General features: G+C 36.3%; 1 protein-coding gene across 1 annotated transcript in view; it reads left to right on the top strand.

Annotated features, from left to right (window-relative positions):
• LOC148085044 (unconventional myosin-Va) overlaps positions 1-18,137 on the top strand; it is a 52,075-nt gene that overhangs the window by 14,454 nt on the left and 19,484 nt on the right. Inside the window, exons 5-12 of the mRNA XM_087783213.1 lie at positions 198-354; positions 425-568; positions 631-712; positions 10,917-11,024; positions 11,081-11,181; positions 14,688-14,956; positions 17,116-17,197; positions 17,957-18,097. Of these exons, the coding sequence (XP_087639339.1) occupies positions 198-354; positions 425-568; positions 631-712; positions 10,917-11,024; positions 11,081-11,181; positions 14,688-14,956; positions 17,116-17,197; positions 17,957-18,097 (1,084 nt within the window). The remainder of the gene's footprint in view (positions 1-197; positions 355-424; positions 569-630; positions 713-10,916; positions 11,025-11,080; positions 11,182-14,687; positions 14,957-17,115; positions 17,198-17,956; positions 18,098-18,137) is intronic.

An 18,137-nucleotide genomic window follows, 5' to 3' on the forward strand; every position in this document is an offset into this window, starting at 1 on the left:
TGTGTGTGTTCATGTGTTCATGTGTGTGTTCATGTGTTCATGTGTGTGTTCATGTGTTCATGTGTTCATGTGTGTGTTCATGTGTTCATGTGTTCATGTGTGTGTTCATGTGTTCATGTGTTCATGTGTGTGTTCATGTGTTCATGTGTGTGTTCATGTGTTCATGTGTGTGTTCATGTGTTCATGTGTGTGTTCAGGGAGCAGAAGAATCAGTCCATCATCATCAGTGGAGAGTCTGGTTCAGGAAAAACCGTCTCAGCAAAGTTCACGATGCGATACTTTGCTGCGGTGGGAGGAGCCTCTGAGCAGACCAGTGTGGAGGAGAGAGTCCTGGCATCCAACCCCATCATGGAGGTAGAACCCGTGACCTTCTCTGGTGACAATATTCAGACGTGATGTGACGTGAAACCTTCGTCCTCCTCAGTCCATCGGAAACGCCAAAACCACCAGGAACGACAACAGCAGTCGCTTCGGGAAATACATCGAGATCGGGTTCGGGGTTAAAGGTGACATCATCAACGCCAACATGAGGACCTACTTGCTGGAGAAGTCCAGAGTGGTCTTCCAGGTGAAGAACTAGAACCTCCGTCACTTCCTGGTTCATGACCTCATCACGCTCGTGTCGTACAGGCGTCGTCAGAGCGAAATTATCACATCTTCTACCAGCTGTGTGCGTCCAGAGAGCTGCCGGAGATGAGAGCGCTGAAGCTTGGTGAGTCTACTCTGTATCATCTTCTCTGTCTTCTCTGTATCATCTTCTCTGTATCATCTACTCTGTCTTCTCTGTATCATCTACTCTGTCTTCTCTGTATCATCTACTCTGTCTTCTCTGTATCATCTTCTCTGTCTTCTCTGTATCATCTACTCTGTCTTCTCTGTATCATCTTCTCTGTCTTCTCTGTATCATCTTCTCTGTATCATCTACTCTGTCTTCTCTGTATCATCTACTCTGTCTTCTCTGTATCATCTACTCTGTCTTCTCTGTATCATCTTCTCTGTCTTCTCTGTATCATCTACTCTGTCTTCTCTGTATCATCTTCTCTGTCTTCTCTGTATCATCTTCTCTGTCTTCTCTGTATCATCTTCTCTTTCTTCTCTGTATCATCTACTCTGTGTTCTTTGTATCATCTTCTCTGTATCATCTTCTCTGTCTTCTCTGTATCATCTTCTCTGTCTTCTCTGTATCATCTACTCTGTGTTCTTTGTATCATCTTCTCTGTATCATCTTCTCTGTCTTCTCTGTATCATCTTCTCTGTATCATCTTCTCTGTATCATCTTCTCTGTCTTCTCTGTATCATCTTCTCTGTCTTCTCTGTATCATCTTCTCTGTATCATCTTCTCTGTCTTCTCTGTATCATCTTCTCTGTCTTCTCTGTATCATCTTCTCTGTCTTCTCTGTATCATCTTCTCTGTCTTCTCTGTATCATCTACTCTGTGTTCTTTGTATCATCTTCTCTGTATCATCTTCTCTGTCTTCTCTGTATCATCTTCTCTGTATCATCTTCTCTGTATCATCTTCTCTGTCTTCTCTGTATCATCTTCTCTGTCTTCTCTGTATCATCTTCTCTGTATCATCTTCTCTGTCTTCTCTGTATCATCTTCTCTGTCTTCTCTGTATCATCTTCTCTGTCTTCTCTGTATCATCTTCTCTGTATCATCTTCTCTGTCTTCTCTGTATCATCTTCTCTGTCTTCTCTGTATCATCTTCTCTGTCTTCTCTGTATCATCTACTCTGTCTTCTCTGTATCATCTACTCTGTCTTCTCTGTATCATCTTCTCTGTCTTCTCTGTATCATCATGTCTGTCTTCTCTGTATCATCTTCTCTGTCTTCTCTGTATCATCTACTCTGTCTTCTCTGTATCATCTACTCTGTCTTCTCTGTATCATCTACTCTGTCTTCTCTGTATCATCTTCTCTGTCTTCTCTGTATCATCTACTCTGTCTTCTCTGTATCATCTTCTCTGTCTTCTCTGTATCATCTACTCTGTCTTCTCTGTATCATCTACTCTGTCTTCTCTGTATCATCTTCTCTGTCTTCTCTGTATCATCTTCTCTGTCTTCTCTGTATCATCTACTCTGTGTTCTTTGTATCATCTTCTCTGTATCATCTACTCTGTGTTCTTTGTATCATCTTCTCTGTATCATCTACTCTGTGTTCTCTGTATCATCTACTCTGTGTTCTTTGTATCATCTTCTCTGTATCATCTACTCTGTGTTCTTTGTATCATCTACTCTGTCTTCTCTGTATCATCTTCTCTGTCTTCTCTGTATCATCTTCTCTGTCTTCTCTGTATCATCTTCTCTGTCTTCTCTGTATCATGTTCTCTGTCTTCTCTGTATCATCTTCTCTGTATCATCTTCTCTGTTTCATCTTCTCTGTATCATCTTCTCTGTCTTCTCTGTATCATCTTCTCTGTATCACCTTCTCTGTATCATCTTCTCTGTCTTCTCTGTATCATCTTCTCTGTCTTCTCTGTATCATCTTCTCTGTCTTCTCTGTATCATCTTCTCTGTCTTCTCTGTATCATCTTCTCTGTCTTCTCTGTATCATCTACTCTGTCTTCTCTGTATCATCTACTCTGTCTTCTCTGTATCATCTACTCTGTCTTCTCTGTATCATCTTCTCTGTCTTCTCTGTATCATCTTCTCTGTCTTCTCTGATCATCTTCTCTGTCTTCTCTGTATCATCTTCTCTGCATCATCTTCTCTGTATTGTCTTCTCTCTATCATCTTCTCTGTATTGTCTTCTCTCTATCATCTTCTCTGTATCATCTTCTCTGTATCGTCTTCTCTGTCTTCTCTGTATCGTCTTCTCTGTATCATCTTCTCTGTCTTCTCTGTATCATCTTCTCTGTATCATCTTCTCTGTATCATCTTCTCTGTCTTCTCTGTATCATCTTCTCTGTATCATCTTCTCTGTCTTCTCTGTATCATCTTCTCTGTATCATCTTATCTGTATCATCTTCTCTGTCTTCTCTGTATCATCTTCTCTGTATCACCTTCTCTGCCTTCTCTGTATCATCTTCTCTGTCTTCTCTGTATCATCTTCTCTGTATCACCTTCTCTGCCTTCTCTGTATCATCTTCTCTTTATAATCTTCTCTGTCTTCTCTGTATCATCTTCTCTGTATCATCTTCTCTGTATCATCTTCTCTGTCTTCTCTGTATCATCTTCTCTGTATCATCTTCTCTGTTTCATCTTCTCTGTATCATCTTCTCTGTCTTCTCTGTATCATCTTCTCTGTCTTCTCTGTATCATCTTCTCTGTTTCATCTTCTCTGTATCATCTTCTCTGTCTTCTCTGTATCATCTTCTCTGTCTTCTCTGTATCATCTTATCTGTATCATCTTCTCTGTCTTCTCTGTATCATCTTCTCTGTATCACCTTCTCTGCCTTCTCTGTATCATCTTCTCTGTATCACCTTCTCTGCCTTCTCTGTATCATCTTCTCTTTATAATCTTCTCTGTCTTCTCTGTATCATCTTCTCTGTATCATCTTCTCTGTTTCATCTTCTCTGTATCATCTTCTCTGTCTTCTCTGTATCATGTTCTCTGTCTTCTCTGTATCATCTTCTCTGTATCATCTTCTCTGTTTCATCTTCTCTGTATCATCTTCTCTGTCTTCTCTGTATCATCTTCTCTGTATCACCTTCTCTGCCTTCTCTGTATCATCTTCTCTGTATCATCTTCTCTGCCTTCTCTGTATCATCCTCTCTGTATCATCTTCTCTGTATAATCTTCTCTGTCTTCTCTGTATCACCTTTTCTGCCTTCTCTGTATCATCTTCTCTGTATCATCTTCTCTGTTTCATCTTCTCTGTATCATCTTCTCTGTCTTCTCTGTATCATCTTCTCTGTATCACCTTCTCTGCCTTCTCTGTATCATCTTCTCTGTATCATCTTCTCTGTATCACCTTCTCTGCCTTCTCTGTATCATCTTCTCTGTATCATCTTCTCTGTATCATCTTCTCTGTCTTCTCTGTATCACCTTCTCTGCCTTCTCTGTATCATCTTCTCTGTATCATCTTCTCTGTATCATCTTCTCTGTTTCATCTTCTCGGTATCATCTTCTCTGTATCACCTTCTCTGCCTTCTCTGTATCATCTTCTCTGCCTTCTCTGTATCATCTTCTCTGTATCATCTTCTCTGCCTTCTCTGTATCATCCTCTCTGTATCATCTTCTCTGTATCATCTTCTCTGTCTTCTCTGTATCACCTTTTCTGCCTTCTCTGTATCATCTTCTCTGTATCATCTTCTCTGTATCATCTTCTCTGTTTCATCTTCTCTGTATCATCTTCTCTGTCTTCTCTGTATCATCTTCTCTGTATCACCTTCTCTGCCTTCTCTGTATCATCTTCTCTGTATCATCTTCTCTGTATCACCTTCTCTGCCTTCTCTGTATCATCTTCTCTGTATCATCTTCTCTGTATCATCTTCTCTGTCTTCTCTGTATCACCTTCTCTGCCTTCTCTGTATCATCTTCTCTGTATCATCTTCTCTGTATCATCTTCTCTGTTTCATCTTCTCTGTATCATCTTCTCTGTATCACCTTCTCTGCCTTCTCTGTATCATCTTCTCTGTATCATCTTCTCTGTATCATCTTCTCTATATCATCTGTATAGACACGTTACTGTGAAGAAAGTCTTGTGTTGTCAAGATGTAGAACTGTTGTCTGTCAGCATGCGTCCATATTATCTACCGCGTGAGTTCAGTCACGTGATCGCTGTGTGTCTACATTCCTGCGAGCGCTGCGGCGCCATCTGCCTGTGAGAAGATCCACACAATGACAGCTCGACTTCAGAATCAACATCCTGACGCGTTTATCATCATCTCTGGAGACTTTAATCCACCTGGACTCTACTCTGCCTACTTTCCATCAGGCCGTGGATTGTCCCACCAGGAATAACAGGACAATTGACCTTCTTTATTCCAACTTGAAGGACGCCTACAGAGCCAAACCTCTCCCTCCACTTGGAAGGTCCGATCATAACCTGGTCCACCTTCAGTCCCAGTACATTCCTCTGGTGCAGAGACAGAGGTGAGGACATCGAGGGTCAGAGACACTGTCTAACAGATTATTTAAATTTCTGTTTGGACGTTGTCGCCCCTACTAAGACTGTCCGCTGTTACCCTGATAATAAAAATAAACCGTGGGTAACAAAGGAGGTCAAGGATGTCCTTAACAGGAAGAAAGTGGCTTTCAGGAGCAGAGACAGGGACGCCATGAGATCAGCTCAGCAGGAGGTGAAGCGATGCTTGAAGGAGGCAAAGGACACCTACAGGAGGAGGTTGGAGGAGAAGCTGAGCCGAGAAGAAATAAGAGAGTCTGGGATGATGTTAAAACCATCACTGGACACAAGACCAAGGCCTCTCTGACTGCAGTGGACACGGTGGAGGAGGCAAATGGACTGAACAACTTTTTCAACAGGTTTGAGCAGGTCACCCTCACTGCTGCCCGCCTCAGGACCTGCCCCACCTTCTTGTGCCCCCCTCAGCTCCACACAACCACTTCCCAGCTTCACCTCACTCCAGGTACAGGATGTACTTCGGAGGATTCGTCCAGGGAAGGCTGCTGGTCCTGATAAGGTGTCTGCTCGACTGCTAAAGACCTGCTGAACTAGCTGAGCCACTCCAGCATGTCTTCAACCTCAGTCTACGGCTGGGGAAAGTACCAACTCTGTGGAAGACTTCCTGTATCGTTCCAGTCCCTAAAAAGATCAGAACGAGCTGAACGATTACAGACCGGTGGCACTGACTTCGCAGCTGATGAAGACACTGGAGCGGCTGGTCCTCAAACATCTCAGGCCACAAGTCCAGCACGCGCAAGACCCCCTGCAGTTTGCCTACCAGCCAGCAGTTGGTGTGGAAGATGCCATCCTTCACCTCCTGCATCGGACCTACTCCCACTTGGATAAAGGAAGCGGTTCAGTGAGAATCCTGTTCCTGGACTTTTCTAGTGCCTTCAACACTATCCAACCCACTCTGCTGCAGGACAAACTGACTAAGATGCATGTGGACCCTGGTCTGGTCTCCTGGATTACGGACTATCTTACTGATGGACCACAGTATGTCAGGCTGAAGGATATCAAGTCTGACACTGTGGTGTGCAGTACAGGAGCACCTCAGGGGACAGTACTGGCCCCTCTCCTCTTCACCATCTACACTTCAGACTTCTGCTACAACTCAGAGCTGAGTCTCGTCCAGAAGTATGCTGACGACACTGCCATTGTTGGATGCATCAGGGAACACAGCGAAGACGAGTATAGGAGTCTGATAAGTGACTTTGTGGACTGGAGTGAGAGGAACCACTTGCAGCTGAACACCTCAAAGACCAAGGAGCTGGTCTTGGACTTCGGGAGGTCCAGGACAAAGCCACGTCCAGTGTCCATCAGAGGCGACGAGGTGGAGATATAAGTACCTCGGTGTGTGGATGGACAGTAAACTGGTCCTGCAACACAGACCATGAGTTTAAGAAGGTTCAGAGTAGAAGTACTTTCTGAGGAGGCTTCGATCATTTAACATCTGCAAGAAGCTCCTCTGCATGTTCTACCAGTCTGTGGTGGCCAGTGTCATGTTCTATGCTGTGGTGTGTTGGGGTGGAAATGTGTCCAAGAGGAGTGTCAACAGGTTGGACAGGTTGATCAGAAAGGCTGGTTCTGTGGTTGGAATGAAGCTGGACTCACTGGTGACAGTTGCTGAGAGGAGATCATTGAACAAACTACTGTCCATCATGATGATGACAGTCATCCTCTGAACACTGTCATCAGTGAGCAGAGAAGCAGATGAAGCACGAATGCTCCTACCAGGTGCAAGACAAATAGACTCAGGGACTCATTCATTCCTCGGGCTATTAAATTGTACAATTCTGAGTTCGGGGGCAGGAGTGGAGTGAGAGTATCTGGATGTTCCATGTTAGTCTTTGTATCCTTTGTCTTTGTTGATGTTCTTTGTCTTTATCTTTATACTTAGATTGTGTCATCTTCTTCTTCCGCTTATGTTCTTTTCTTATTTTATTTTTTATGTATTATTTTTTATTGTTTATGAAAAATTGCTGGCTACTGGAAAAAAACAATTTCCCGAAGGAGACCTCCTGAGGGATCAATAAAGTTTTACCTTACCTTACCTTACCTTATATCATTTTCGCTGTATCGTCTTAGCATGTTAGCAGATGATGAGAAGCATGTTAGCATGTTAGCAGCTGATGAGAAGCATGTTAGCATGTTAGCAGATGATGAGAAGCATGTTAGCATGTTAGCAGATGATGAGAAGCATGTTAGCATGTTAGCCGATGATGAGAAGCATGTTAGCATGTGATCAGATGATGAGAAGCATGTTAGCATGTTAGCCGATGATGAGAAGCATGTTAGCATGTGATCAGATGATGAGAAGCATGTTAGCATGTTAGCAGATGATGAGAAGCATGTTAGCATGTTAGCCGATGATGAGAAGCATGTTAGCATGTGATCAGATGATGAGAAGCATGTTAGCATTTTAGCAGCTGATGAGAAGCATGTTAGCATGTTAGCAGCTGATGAGAAGCATGTTAGCATGTTAGCAGATGATGAGAAGCATGTTAGCATGTTAGCAGCTGATGAGAAGCATGTTAGCATGTTAGCAGCTGATGAGAAGCATGTTAGCATGTGAGCAGATGATGAGAAGCATGTTAGCATGTTAGCAGATGATGAGAAGCATGTGTAAATAAGATGTAAGAGTGTAAATAAGATGTAAAAGTGTAAACAAGATGTAAGAGTGTAAATAAGATGTAAGAGTGTAAATAAGATGTAAAAGTGTAAATAAGATGTAAGAGTGTAAATAAGATGTAAGAGTGTAAATAAGATGTAAGAGTATAAATAAGATGTAAGAGTATAAATAAGATGTAAGAGTGTAAATAAGATGTAAGAGTGTAAATAAGATGTAAGAGTGTAAATAAGATGTAAGAGTGTAAATAAGATGTAAGAGTGTAAATAAGATGTAAGAGTGTAAATAAGATGTAAGAGTATAAATAAGATGTAAGAGTGTAAATAAGATGTAAGAGTATAAATAAGATGTAAGAGTGTAAATAAGATGTAAGAGTATAAATAAGATGTAAGAGTGTAAATAAGATGTAACAGTATAAATAAGATGTAAGAGTGTAAATAAGATGTAAGAGTATAAATAAGATGTAAGAGTGTAAATAAGATGTAAGAGTATAAATAAGATGTAAGAATATAAATAAGATGTAAGAATATAAATAAGATGTAAGAGTGTAAATAAGATGTAAGAGTGTAAATAAGATGTAAGAGTGTAAATAAGATGTAAGAGTATAAATAAGATGTAAGAGTATAAATAAGATGTAAGAATATAAATAAGATGTAAGAGTGTAAATAAGATGTAAGAATATAAATAAGATGTAAGAGTGTAAATAAGATGTAAGAGTGTAAATAAGATGTAAGAGTATAAATAAGATGTAAGAGTATAAATAAGATGTAAGAATATAAATAAGATGTAAGAGTGTAAATAAGATGTAAGAGTGTAAATAAGATGTAAGAGTGTAAATAAGATGTAAGAGTGTAAATAAGATGTAAGAGTATAAATAAGATGTAAGAGTGTAAATAAGATGTAAGAGTGTAAATAAGATGTAAGAGTGTAAATGAGATGTAAGAGTGTAAATAAGATGTAAGAGTATAAATAAGATGTAAGAGTGTAAATAAGATGTAAGAGTATAAATAAGATGTAAGAGTGTAAATAAGATGTAAGAGTGTAAATAAGATGTAAGTGTAAATAAGATGTAAGAGTATAAATAAGATGTAAGAGTGTAAATAAGATGTAAGAGTGTAAATAAGATGTAAGAGTATAAATAAGATGTAAGAGTGTAAATAAGATGTAAGAGTGTAAATAAGATGTAAGTGTAAATAACATGTAAGAGTGTAAATAAGATGTAAGAGTATAAATAAGATGTAAGAGTGTAAATAAGATGTAAGAGTATAAATAAGATGTAAGAGTGTAAATAAGATGTAAGAGTGTAAATAAGATGTAAGAGTATAAATAAGATGTAAGAGTGTAAATAAGATGTAAGAGTGTAAATAAGATGTAAGAGTATAAATAAGATGTAAGAGTGTAAATAAGATGTAAGAGTGTAAATAAGATGTAAGTGTAAATAAGATGTAAGAGTGTAAATAAGATGTAAGAGTATAAATAAGATGTAAGAGTGTAAATAAGATGTAAGAGTGTAAATAAGATGTAAGAGTATAAATAAGATGTAAGAGTGTAAATAAGATGTAAGAGTGTAAATAAGATGTAAGAGTGTAAATAAGATGTAAGAGTGTAAATAAGATGTAAGAGTGTAAATAAGATGTAAGAGTATAAATAAGATGTAAGAGTGTAAATAAGATGTAAGAGTGTAAATAAGATGTAAGAGTATAAATAAGATGTAAGAGTGTAAATAAGATGTAAGAGTGTAAATAAGATGTAAGAGTGTAAATAAGATGTAAGAGTGTAAATAAGATGTAAGAGTATAAATAAGATGTAAGAGTGTAAATAAGATGTAAGAGTGTAAATAAGATGTAAGAGTATAAATAAGATGTAAGAGTGTAAATAAGATGTAAGAGTATAAATAAGATGTAAGAGTGTAAATAAGATGTAAGAGTGTAAATAAGATGTAAGAGTGTAAATAAGATGTAAGAGTATAAATAAGATGTAAGAGTATAAATAAGATGTAAGAGTGTAAATAAGATGTAAGAGTGTAAATAAGATGTAAGAGTATAAATAAGATGTAAGAGTATAAATAAGATGTAAGAGTGTAAATAAGATGTAAGAGTGTAAATAAGATGTAAGAGTATAAATAAGATGTAAGAGTGTAAATAAGATGTAAGAGTGTAAATAAGATGTAAGAGTGTAAATAAGATGTAAGAGTGTAAATAAGATGTAAGAGTATAAATAAGATGTAAGAGTGTAAATAAGATGTAAGAGTGTAAATAAGATGTAAGAGTATAAATAAGATGTAAGAGTGTAAATAAGATGTAAGAGTATAAATAAGATGTAAGAGTGTAAATAAGATGTAAGAGTGTAAATAAGATGTAAGAGTATAAATAAGATGTAAGAGTGTAAATAAGATGTAAGAGTGTAAATAAGATGTAAGAGTGTAAATAAGATGTAAGAGTGTAAATAAGATGTAAGAGTATAAATAAGATGTAAGAGTGTAAATAAGATGTAAGAGTGTAAATAAGATGTAAGAGTATAAATAAGATGTAAGAGTGTAAATAAGATGTAAGAGTATAAATAAGATGTAAGAGTGTAAATAAGATGTAAGAGTGTAAATAAGATGTAAGAGTGTAAATAAGATGTAAGAGTATAAATAAGATGTAAGAGTATAAATAAGATGTAAGAGTGTAAATAAGATGTAAGAGTGTAAATAAGATGTAAGAGTATAAATAAGATGTAAGAGTATAAATAAGATGTAAGAGTGTAAATAAGATGTAAGAGTGTAAATAAGATGTAAGAGTATAAATAAGATGTAAGAGTGTAAATAAGATGTAAGAGTGTAAATAAGATGTAAGAGTATAAATAAGATGTAAGAGTGTAAATAAGATGTAAGAGTGTAAATAAGATGTAAGAGTATAAATAAGATGTAAGAGTGTAAATAAGATGTAAAAGTGTAAATAAGATGTAAGAGTGTAAATAAGATGTAAAAGTGTAAATAAGATGTAAGAGTGTAAATAAGATGTAAGAGTGTAAATAAGATGTAAGAGTATAAATAAGATGTAAGAGTGTAAATAAGATGTAAGAGTGTAAATAAGATGTAAGAGTGTAAATAAGATGTAAGTGTAAATAAGATGTAAGAGTGTAAATAAGATGTAAGAGTGTAAATAAGATGTAAGAGTGTAAATAAGATGTAAGAGTATAAATAAGATGTAAGAGTTGACGTCCACGTGTCCACAGACGATCCGCGACGCTTCCGTTACACCAGCGCAGGATCCCAGACCAGCCTCCCCGGCACCGATGACGCGTCGGACCTGGAGCGCACCAGGAACGCTCTCAGCACTCTGGGTAGAGAACCACACCTTCTGACTTAACCTTCACCAGGTCTGACGCCAACGTTGCAGGTGTGCGGCCGGACCAGCAGATGGAGCTGTTCCGCATCCTGGCAGCTGTTCTTCACCTGGGGAACGTGGAGGTCGCGGCCAGTGGGCGGAGCTACATCGAGGTGAGCGTGACGTCAGAATAACATCATCAGAGTATTTACTGAACTTCTGTTGAAACTTTGAATGTATTTATTCAAACGTTTTGAAAATGATTTACTTCAATTATTTGTACATTGAAAGTTTGATTTACTTCATTATTGAATACATTTTTGAATATTTCAAATAAATTCATATATATTTTCCTTTTTATTCTAATTCCAAAGAAAGAAAGAAATGTTCTAAATTAAATATACAGTACATACATAGTAATACATAGTAATAATACAGAGTCTCGTGGAGTAATACTACAGAGTCTCATGGAGTAATACTACAGAGTCTCATGGAGTAATACTACAGAGTCTTGTGGAGTAATACTGCAGAGTCTCATGGAATAATACTACAGAGTCTCATGGAGTAATACTACAGAGTCTCATGGCGTAATACTACAGATTCTTGTGGAGTAATACTATAGAGTCTCATGGAGTAATACTACAGAGTCTTGTGGAGTAATACTACAGAGTCTCATGGCGTAATACTACAGATTCTTGTGGAGTAATACTATAGAGTCTCATGGAGTAATACTACAGAGTCTTGTGGAGTAATACTACAGAGTCTCATGGAGTAATACTACAGATTCTTGTGGAGTAATACTATAGAGTCTCATGGAGTTATACTATAGAGTCTTGTGGAGTAATACTCCAGAGTCTCATGGAGTAATACTACAGAGTCTCATGGAGTAATACTACAGAGTCTCATGGAGTAATACTACTGATTATTGTGGAGTAATACTATAGAGTCTCATGGAGTTATACTATAGAGTCTCGTGGAGTAATACTACAGAGTCTCATAGAGTAATACTCCAGAGTCTCATGGAGTAATACTACAGAGTCTCATAGACTAATACTCCAGAGTCTCATGGAGTAATACTACAGAGTCTCATGGAGTAATGCTACAGAGTCTCATGGAGTAATACTACAGATTATTGTGGAGTAATACTATAGAGTCTCATGGAGTTATACTATAGAGTCTCGTGGAGTAATACTACAGAGTCTCATGGAGTAATACTCCAGAGTCTCATAGAGTAATACTCCAGAGTGTCATGGAGTAATACTACAGAGTGTCATGGAGTAATACTACAGAGTCTCATGGAGTAATACTACAGATTATTGTGGAGTAATACTATAGAGTCTCATGGAGTAATACTACAGAGTCTCATGGAGTAATACTACAGAGTCTCATAGAGTAATACTACTGATTATTGTGGAGTAATACTATAGAGTCTCATGGAGTTATACTATAGAGTCTCGTGGAGTAATACTACAGAGTCTCATAGAGTAATACTCCAGAGTCTCATGGAGTAATACTACAGAGTCTCATAGACTAATACTCCAGAGTCTCATGGAGTAATACTACAGAGTCTCATGGAGTAATACTACAGAGTCTCATGGAGTAATACTACAGATTATTGTGGAGTAATACTATAGAGTCTCATGGAGTTATACTATAGAGTCTCGTGGAGTAATACTACAGAGTCTCATGGAGTAATACTCCAGAGTCTCATAGAGTAATACTCCAGAGTCTCATGGAGTAATACTCCAGAGTCTCATAGAGTAATACTCCAGAGTGTCATGGAGTAATACTACAGAGTCTCATGGAGTAATACTACAGAGTCTCATGGAGTAATACTACAGATTATTGTGGAGTAATACTATAGAGTCTCATGGAGTAATACTACAGAGTCTCATGGAGTAATACTACAGAGTCTCATAGAGTAATACTCCAGAGTCTCATGGAGTAATACTACAGAGTCTCATGGAGTAATACTACAGAGTCTCATGGAGTAATACTACAGATTATTGTGGAGTAATACTATAGAGTCTCATGGAGTTATACTATAGAGTCTCGTGGAGTAATACTCCAGAGTCTCATAGAGTAATACTCCAGAGTCTCATGGAGTAATACTCCAGAGTCTCATAGAGTAATACTCCAGAGTCTCATGGAGTAATACTCCAGAGTGTCATGGAGTAATACTACAGAGTCTCATGGAGTAATAATACAGAGTCTCATGGAGTAATACTACAGATTATTGTGGAGTAATACTATAGAGTCTCATGGAGTTATACTATAGAGTCTCGTGGAGTAATACTACAGAGTCTCATGGAGTAATACTACAGAGTCTCATGGAGTAATACTCCAGAGTCTCATAGAGTAATACTCCAGAGTCTCATGGAGTAATACTCCAGAGTCTCATGGAGTAATACTCCAGAGTCTCATGGAATAATACTCCAGAGTCTCATAGAGTAATACTCCAGAGTCTCATAGAGTAATACTCCAGAGTCTCATAGAGTAATACTCCAGAGTCTCATGGAATAATACTACAGAGTTTCATGGAGTTATTTTTTTCAATTATTGGAATGTAAATACCAAACATTATGAGATATAAAAAAAAACATTTTGAAAATATGTGATTTTTCATTCAATTATTGAGAAATAAATAAATAAAATGCTTAAAAACATTGAAATAAAACATTGTAAAAGAATGATGGCGACGCTCTGAGGTCCATCTGGTCTCACTCTCCTCAGGCGGAGTCTCATGGAGTAATACTACAGATTATTGTGAAGTAATACTACAGAGTCTCATGGAATAATACTACAGAGTTTCATGGAATAATACTACAGAGTCTCATAGAGTAATACTCCAGAGTCTCATGGAGTAATACTCCAGAGTCTCATGGAGTATTACTACAGAGTCTCATGGAGTAATACTACAGAGTCTCATGGAGTAATACTCCAGAGTCTCATAGAGTAATACTCCAGAGTCTCATGGAGTAATACTCCAGAGTGTCATGGAGTAATACTACAGAGTCTCATGGAGTAATACTACAGAGTCTCATAGAGTAATACTCCAGAGTCTCATGGAGTAATACTCCAGAGTCTCATGGAATAATACTCCAGAGTCTCATAGAGTAATACAACAGAGTCTCATGGAGTAATACTACAGAGTCTCATGGAGTAATACTACAGAGTCTCATGGAGTAATACTCCAGAGTCTCATAGAGTAATACTCCAGAGTCTCATGGAGTAATACTCCAGAGTCTCATAGAGTAATACTCCAGAGTCTCATGGAATAATACTACAGAGTTTCATGGAGTTATATTTTTCAATTATTGGAATGTAAATACCAAACATTATGAGATATAAAAAAAAACATTTTGAAAATATGTGATTTTTCATTCAATTATTGAGAAATAAATAAATAAAATGCTTAAAAACATTGAAATAAAACATTGTAAAAGAATGATGGCGACGCTCTGAGGTCCATCTGGTCTCACTCTCCTCAGGCGGAGTCTCATGGAGTAATACTACAGATTATTGTGAAGTAATACTAAGAATGATGGCGACGCTCTGTGGTCCATCTGGTCTCACTCTCCTCAGGCGGAGTCTCATGGAGTAATACTACAGATTATTGTGAAGTAATACTAAGAATGATGGCGACGCTCTGAGGTCCATCTGGTCTCACTCTCCTCAGGCGGACGACAGGTCCATGAGCGTCTTCTCCAGACTGCTGGGGGTCGAGGGAGGTCAGGTGAGGCACTGGCTCTGTCACCGCAGACTGGCCGTGGGCGGCGAGATGCTGGTCAAGCCTCTGACGGGTCAGCAGGCGGTGGAGGCTCGAGACGCTCTGGCCAAACACATCTACGGTCAGATGTTCTCCTGGACGGTCCAGAGACTCAACTCGGCTCTGAGGACTCAGAGAGTCAAGGCCGCGTCCTACATCGGAGTCTTGGACATTTACGGGTGAGAAGGCGAAGAAGAGAGTGAAGGCAGGACGGAGAAGACTGTTCTTTTGGAATGTTTCGACACAATATGTAAACACAAAGTTACACATTTACAACCAAACGTTTTTTTACATTTAAGAATTTTATTAATATTTGAATAAATAATTGAATAATTTCTATATTCAAAGGTTATTTTTAACACTTTCGAAATATTTCTGTAATCCAACAATTTTCAATTATAATCAAACAATTTTCAATTTTAATCCAACAATTTTCAACTATAATCAAACAATTTTCAAATATAATCTAACAATTTTCAACTATAATCAAACAATTTTCAAATATAATCTAACAATTTTCAACTATAATCAAACAATTTTCAACTATAATCTAACAATTTAAACTATAATCAAACAATTTAAACTATAATCAAACAATTTTCAACTATAATCAAACAATTTTCAACTATAATCTAACAATTTTCAACTATAATCAAACAATTTTCAACTATAATCAAACAATTTTCAACTATAATCCAACAATTTTCAACTATAATCTAACAATTTTCAACTATAATAGAACAATTTTCAACTATAATCCAACTATTTTCAACTATAATCAAACAATTTTCAACTGAAATCAAACAATTTTCAACTATAATCCAACAATTTTCAACTATAATCAAAAATTTTCAACTATAATCAAACAATTTTCAACTATAATCAAACAATTTTCAACTATAATCAAACAATTTTCAACTATAATCTAACAATTTTCAACTATAATCAAACAATTTTCAACTATAATCAAACAATTTTCAACTATAATCCAACAATTTTCAACTATAATAGAACAATTTTCAACTATAATCAAACAATTTTCAACTATAATCAAACAATTTTCAACTGAAATCAAACAATTTTCAACTATAATCCAACAATTTTCAACTATAATCAAACAATTTTCAACTATAATCAAACAATTTTCAACTGAAATCAAACAATTTTCAACTATAATCCAACAATTTTCAACTATAATCTAACAATTTTCAACTATAATAGAACAATTTTCAACTATAATCAAACAATTTTCAACTACAATCAAACAATTTTCAACTGAAATCAAACAATTTTCAACTGAAATCAAACAATTTTCAACTATAATCAAACAATTTTCAACTGAAATCAAACAATTTTGAACTATAATCAAACAATTTTCAACTATAATCAAACAATTTTCAACTATAATCCAACAATTTTCAACTATAATCAAACCATTTTCAACTATAATCAAACAATTTTCAACAATAATCCAACAATTTTCAACTGTAATCAAACAATTTTCAACTATAATCAAACAATTTTCAACTGTAATCAAACAATTTTCAACTGTAATCAAACAATTTTCAACAATAATCCAACAATTTTCAACTGTAATCAAACAATTTTCAACTATAATCCAACAATTTTCAACTGTAATCAAACAATTTTCAACTATAATCACACAATTTTCAACTATAATCCAACAATTTTCAATTATAATCTAACAATTTTCAACTATAATCAAACAATTTTCAACTATAATCTAACAATTTTCAACTATAATCAAACAATTTTCAACTATAATCAAACAATTTTCAACTATAATCAAACAATTTTCATCTATAATCAAACAATTTTCAACTATAATCAAACAATTTTCAACTATAATCAAACAATTTTCAACTATAATCTAACAATTTTCAACTAAAATCAAACAATTTTCAACTATAATCAAACAATTTTCAACTATAATCAAACAATTTTCAACTATAATCTAACAATTTTCAACTATAATCAAACAATTTTCAACTATAATCAAACAATTTTCAACTATAATCTAACAATTTTCAACTAAAATCAAACAATTTTCAACTATAATCAAACAATTTTCAACTATAATCAAACAATTTTCAACTATAATCAAACAATTTTCAACTATAATCCAACAATTTTCAACTATAATCAAACAATTTTCAACTAGAATCAAACAATTTTCAACAATAACAATCAAAACTGTTACTTCAACATGATGATGTCACTTGTTTACATCAGAGTCACATGTTTAGAAAAACAAGAATCGCTCAAAACTTTCAATGTAAAAACTCAAAAGAGTCAAAATTGATTTTTTCGTCTTCAGGTTCGAGACGTTCGAGCGAAACAGCTTCGAACAGTTTTGTATCAACTTTGCAAACGAGAAACTGCAGCAACAGTTCAACAGGGTGAGTAGAGGGTCAACATGGAGGGTCAAAGGTCAAGGTCATTTCAAAGTGTTTCTATAAACGTCATTTCTTTTCTTTTTCATTTAAATTAACATTTTATCCGAAAAATATATTTGATTAAAGATTTATGTTAAAAATAAATCTACCATCATATGTTTCCAGCATCAAGTGTCAAACACACGATAATAAACTTCAATCTTTGTCAATTATTTTAAAATACTCTACTATACTACTATACTACTACTAATTCTCGCGGGGTAATACTACAGAGTCTCTTGGGTAATACTACAGAGTCTCTTGGAGTAATACTTCTGAGTATCGTGCAGTAATACTACAGAGTCTGGAGGAGTAATACTTCTGAGTATCGTGCAGTAATACTACAGAGTCTCGTGGAGTAATACTTCTGAGTATTGTGCAGTAATACTACAGAGTCTCTTGGAGTAATACTTCTGAGTATCGTGCAGTAATACTACAGAGTCTCTTGGAGTAATACTTCTGAGTATCGTGCAGTAATACTACAGAGTCTCTTGGAGTAATACTTCTGAGTATCGTGCAGTAATACTACAGAGTCTCGTGGAGTAATACTTCTGAGTATCGTGCAGTAATACTACAGAGTCTCGTGGAGTAATACTTCTGAGTATCGTGCAGTAATACTACAGAGTCTCGTGGAGTAATACTTCTGAGTATCGTGCAGTAATACTACAGAGTCTGGAGGAGTAATACTCAGTGTAATGATGAGTAATGGTCATGTGTTGGCAGCATGTGTTCCACCTGGAGCAGGAAGAATACTTGCGCGAGGGTCTTGGCTGGAGCAGGATCGAGTTCAGTGATAATCAACAGTGTATCAACCTGATCGAGGGACATCTGGGTCTGTTGGACCTGCTGGACGAGGAGTGTCGGGTCAGTCTGGTTCTGTTTGGAACCTTCTCTCCGTCAATCA

This window comes from Callionymus lyra, chromosome 2 (assembly GCF_982586985.1).
Source record: "Callionymus lyra chromosome 2, fCalLyr1.hap1.1, whole genome shotgun sequence".
Lineage (NCBI taxonomy): Eukaryota > Metazoa > Chordata > Actinopteri > Syngnathiformes > Callionymidae > Callionymus > Callionymus lyra.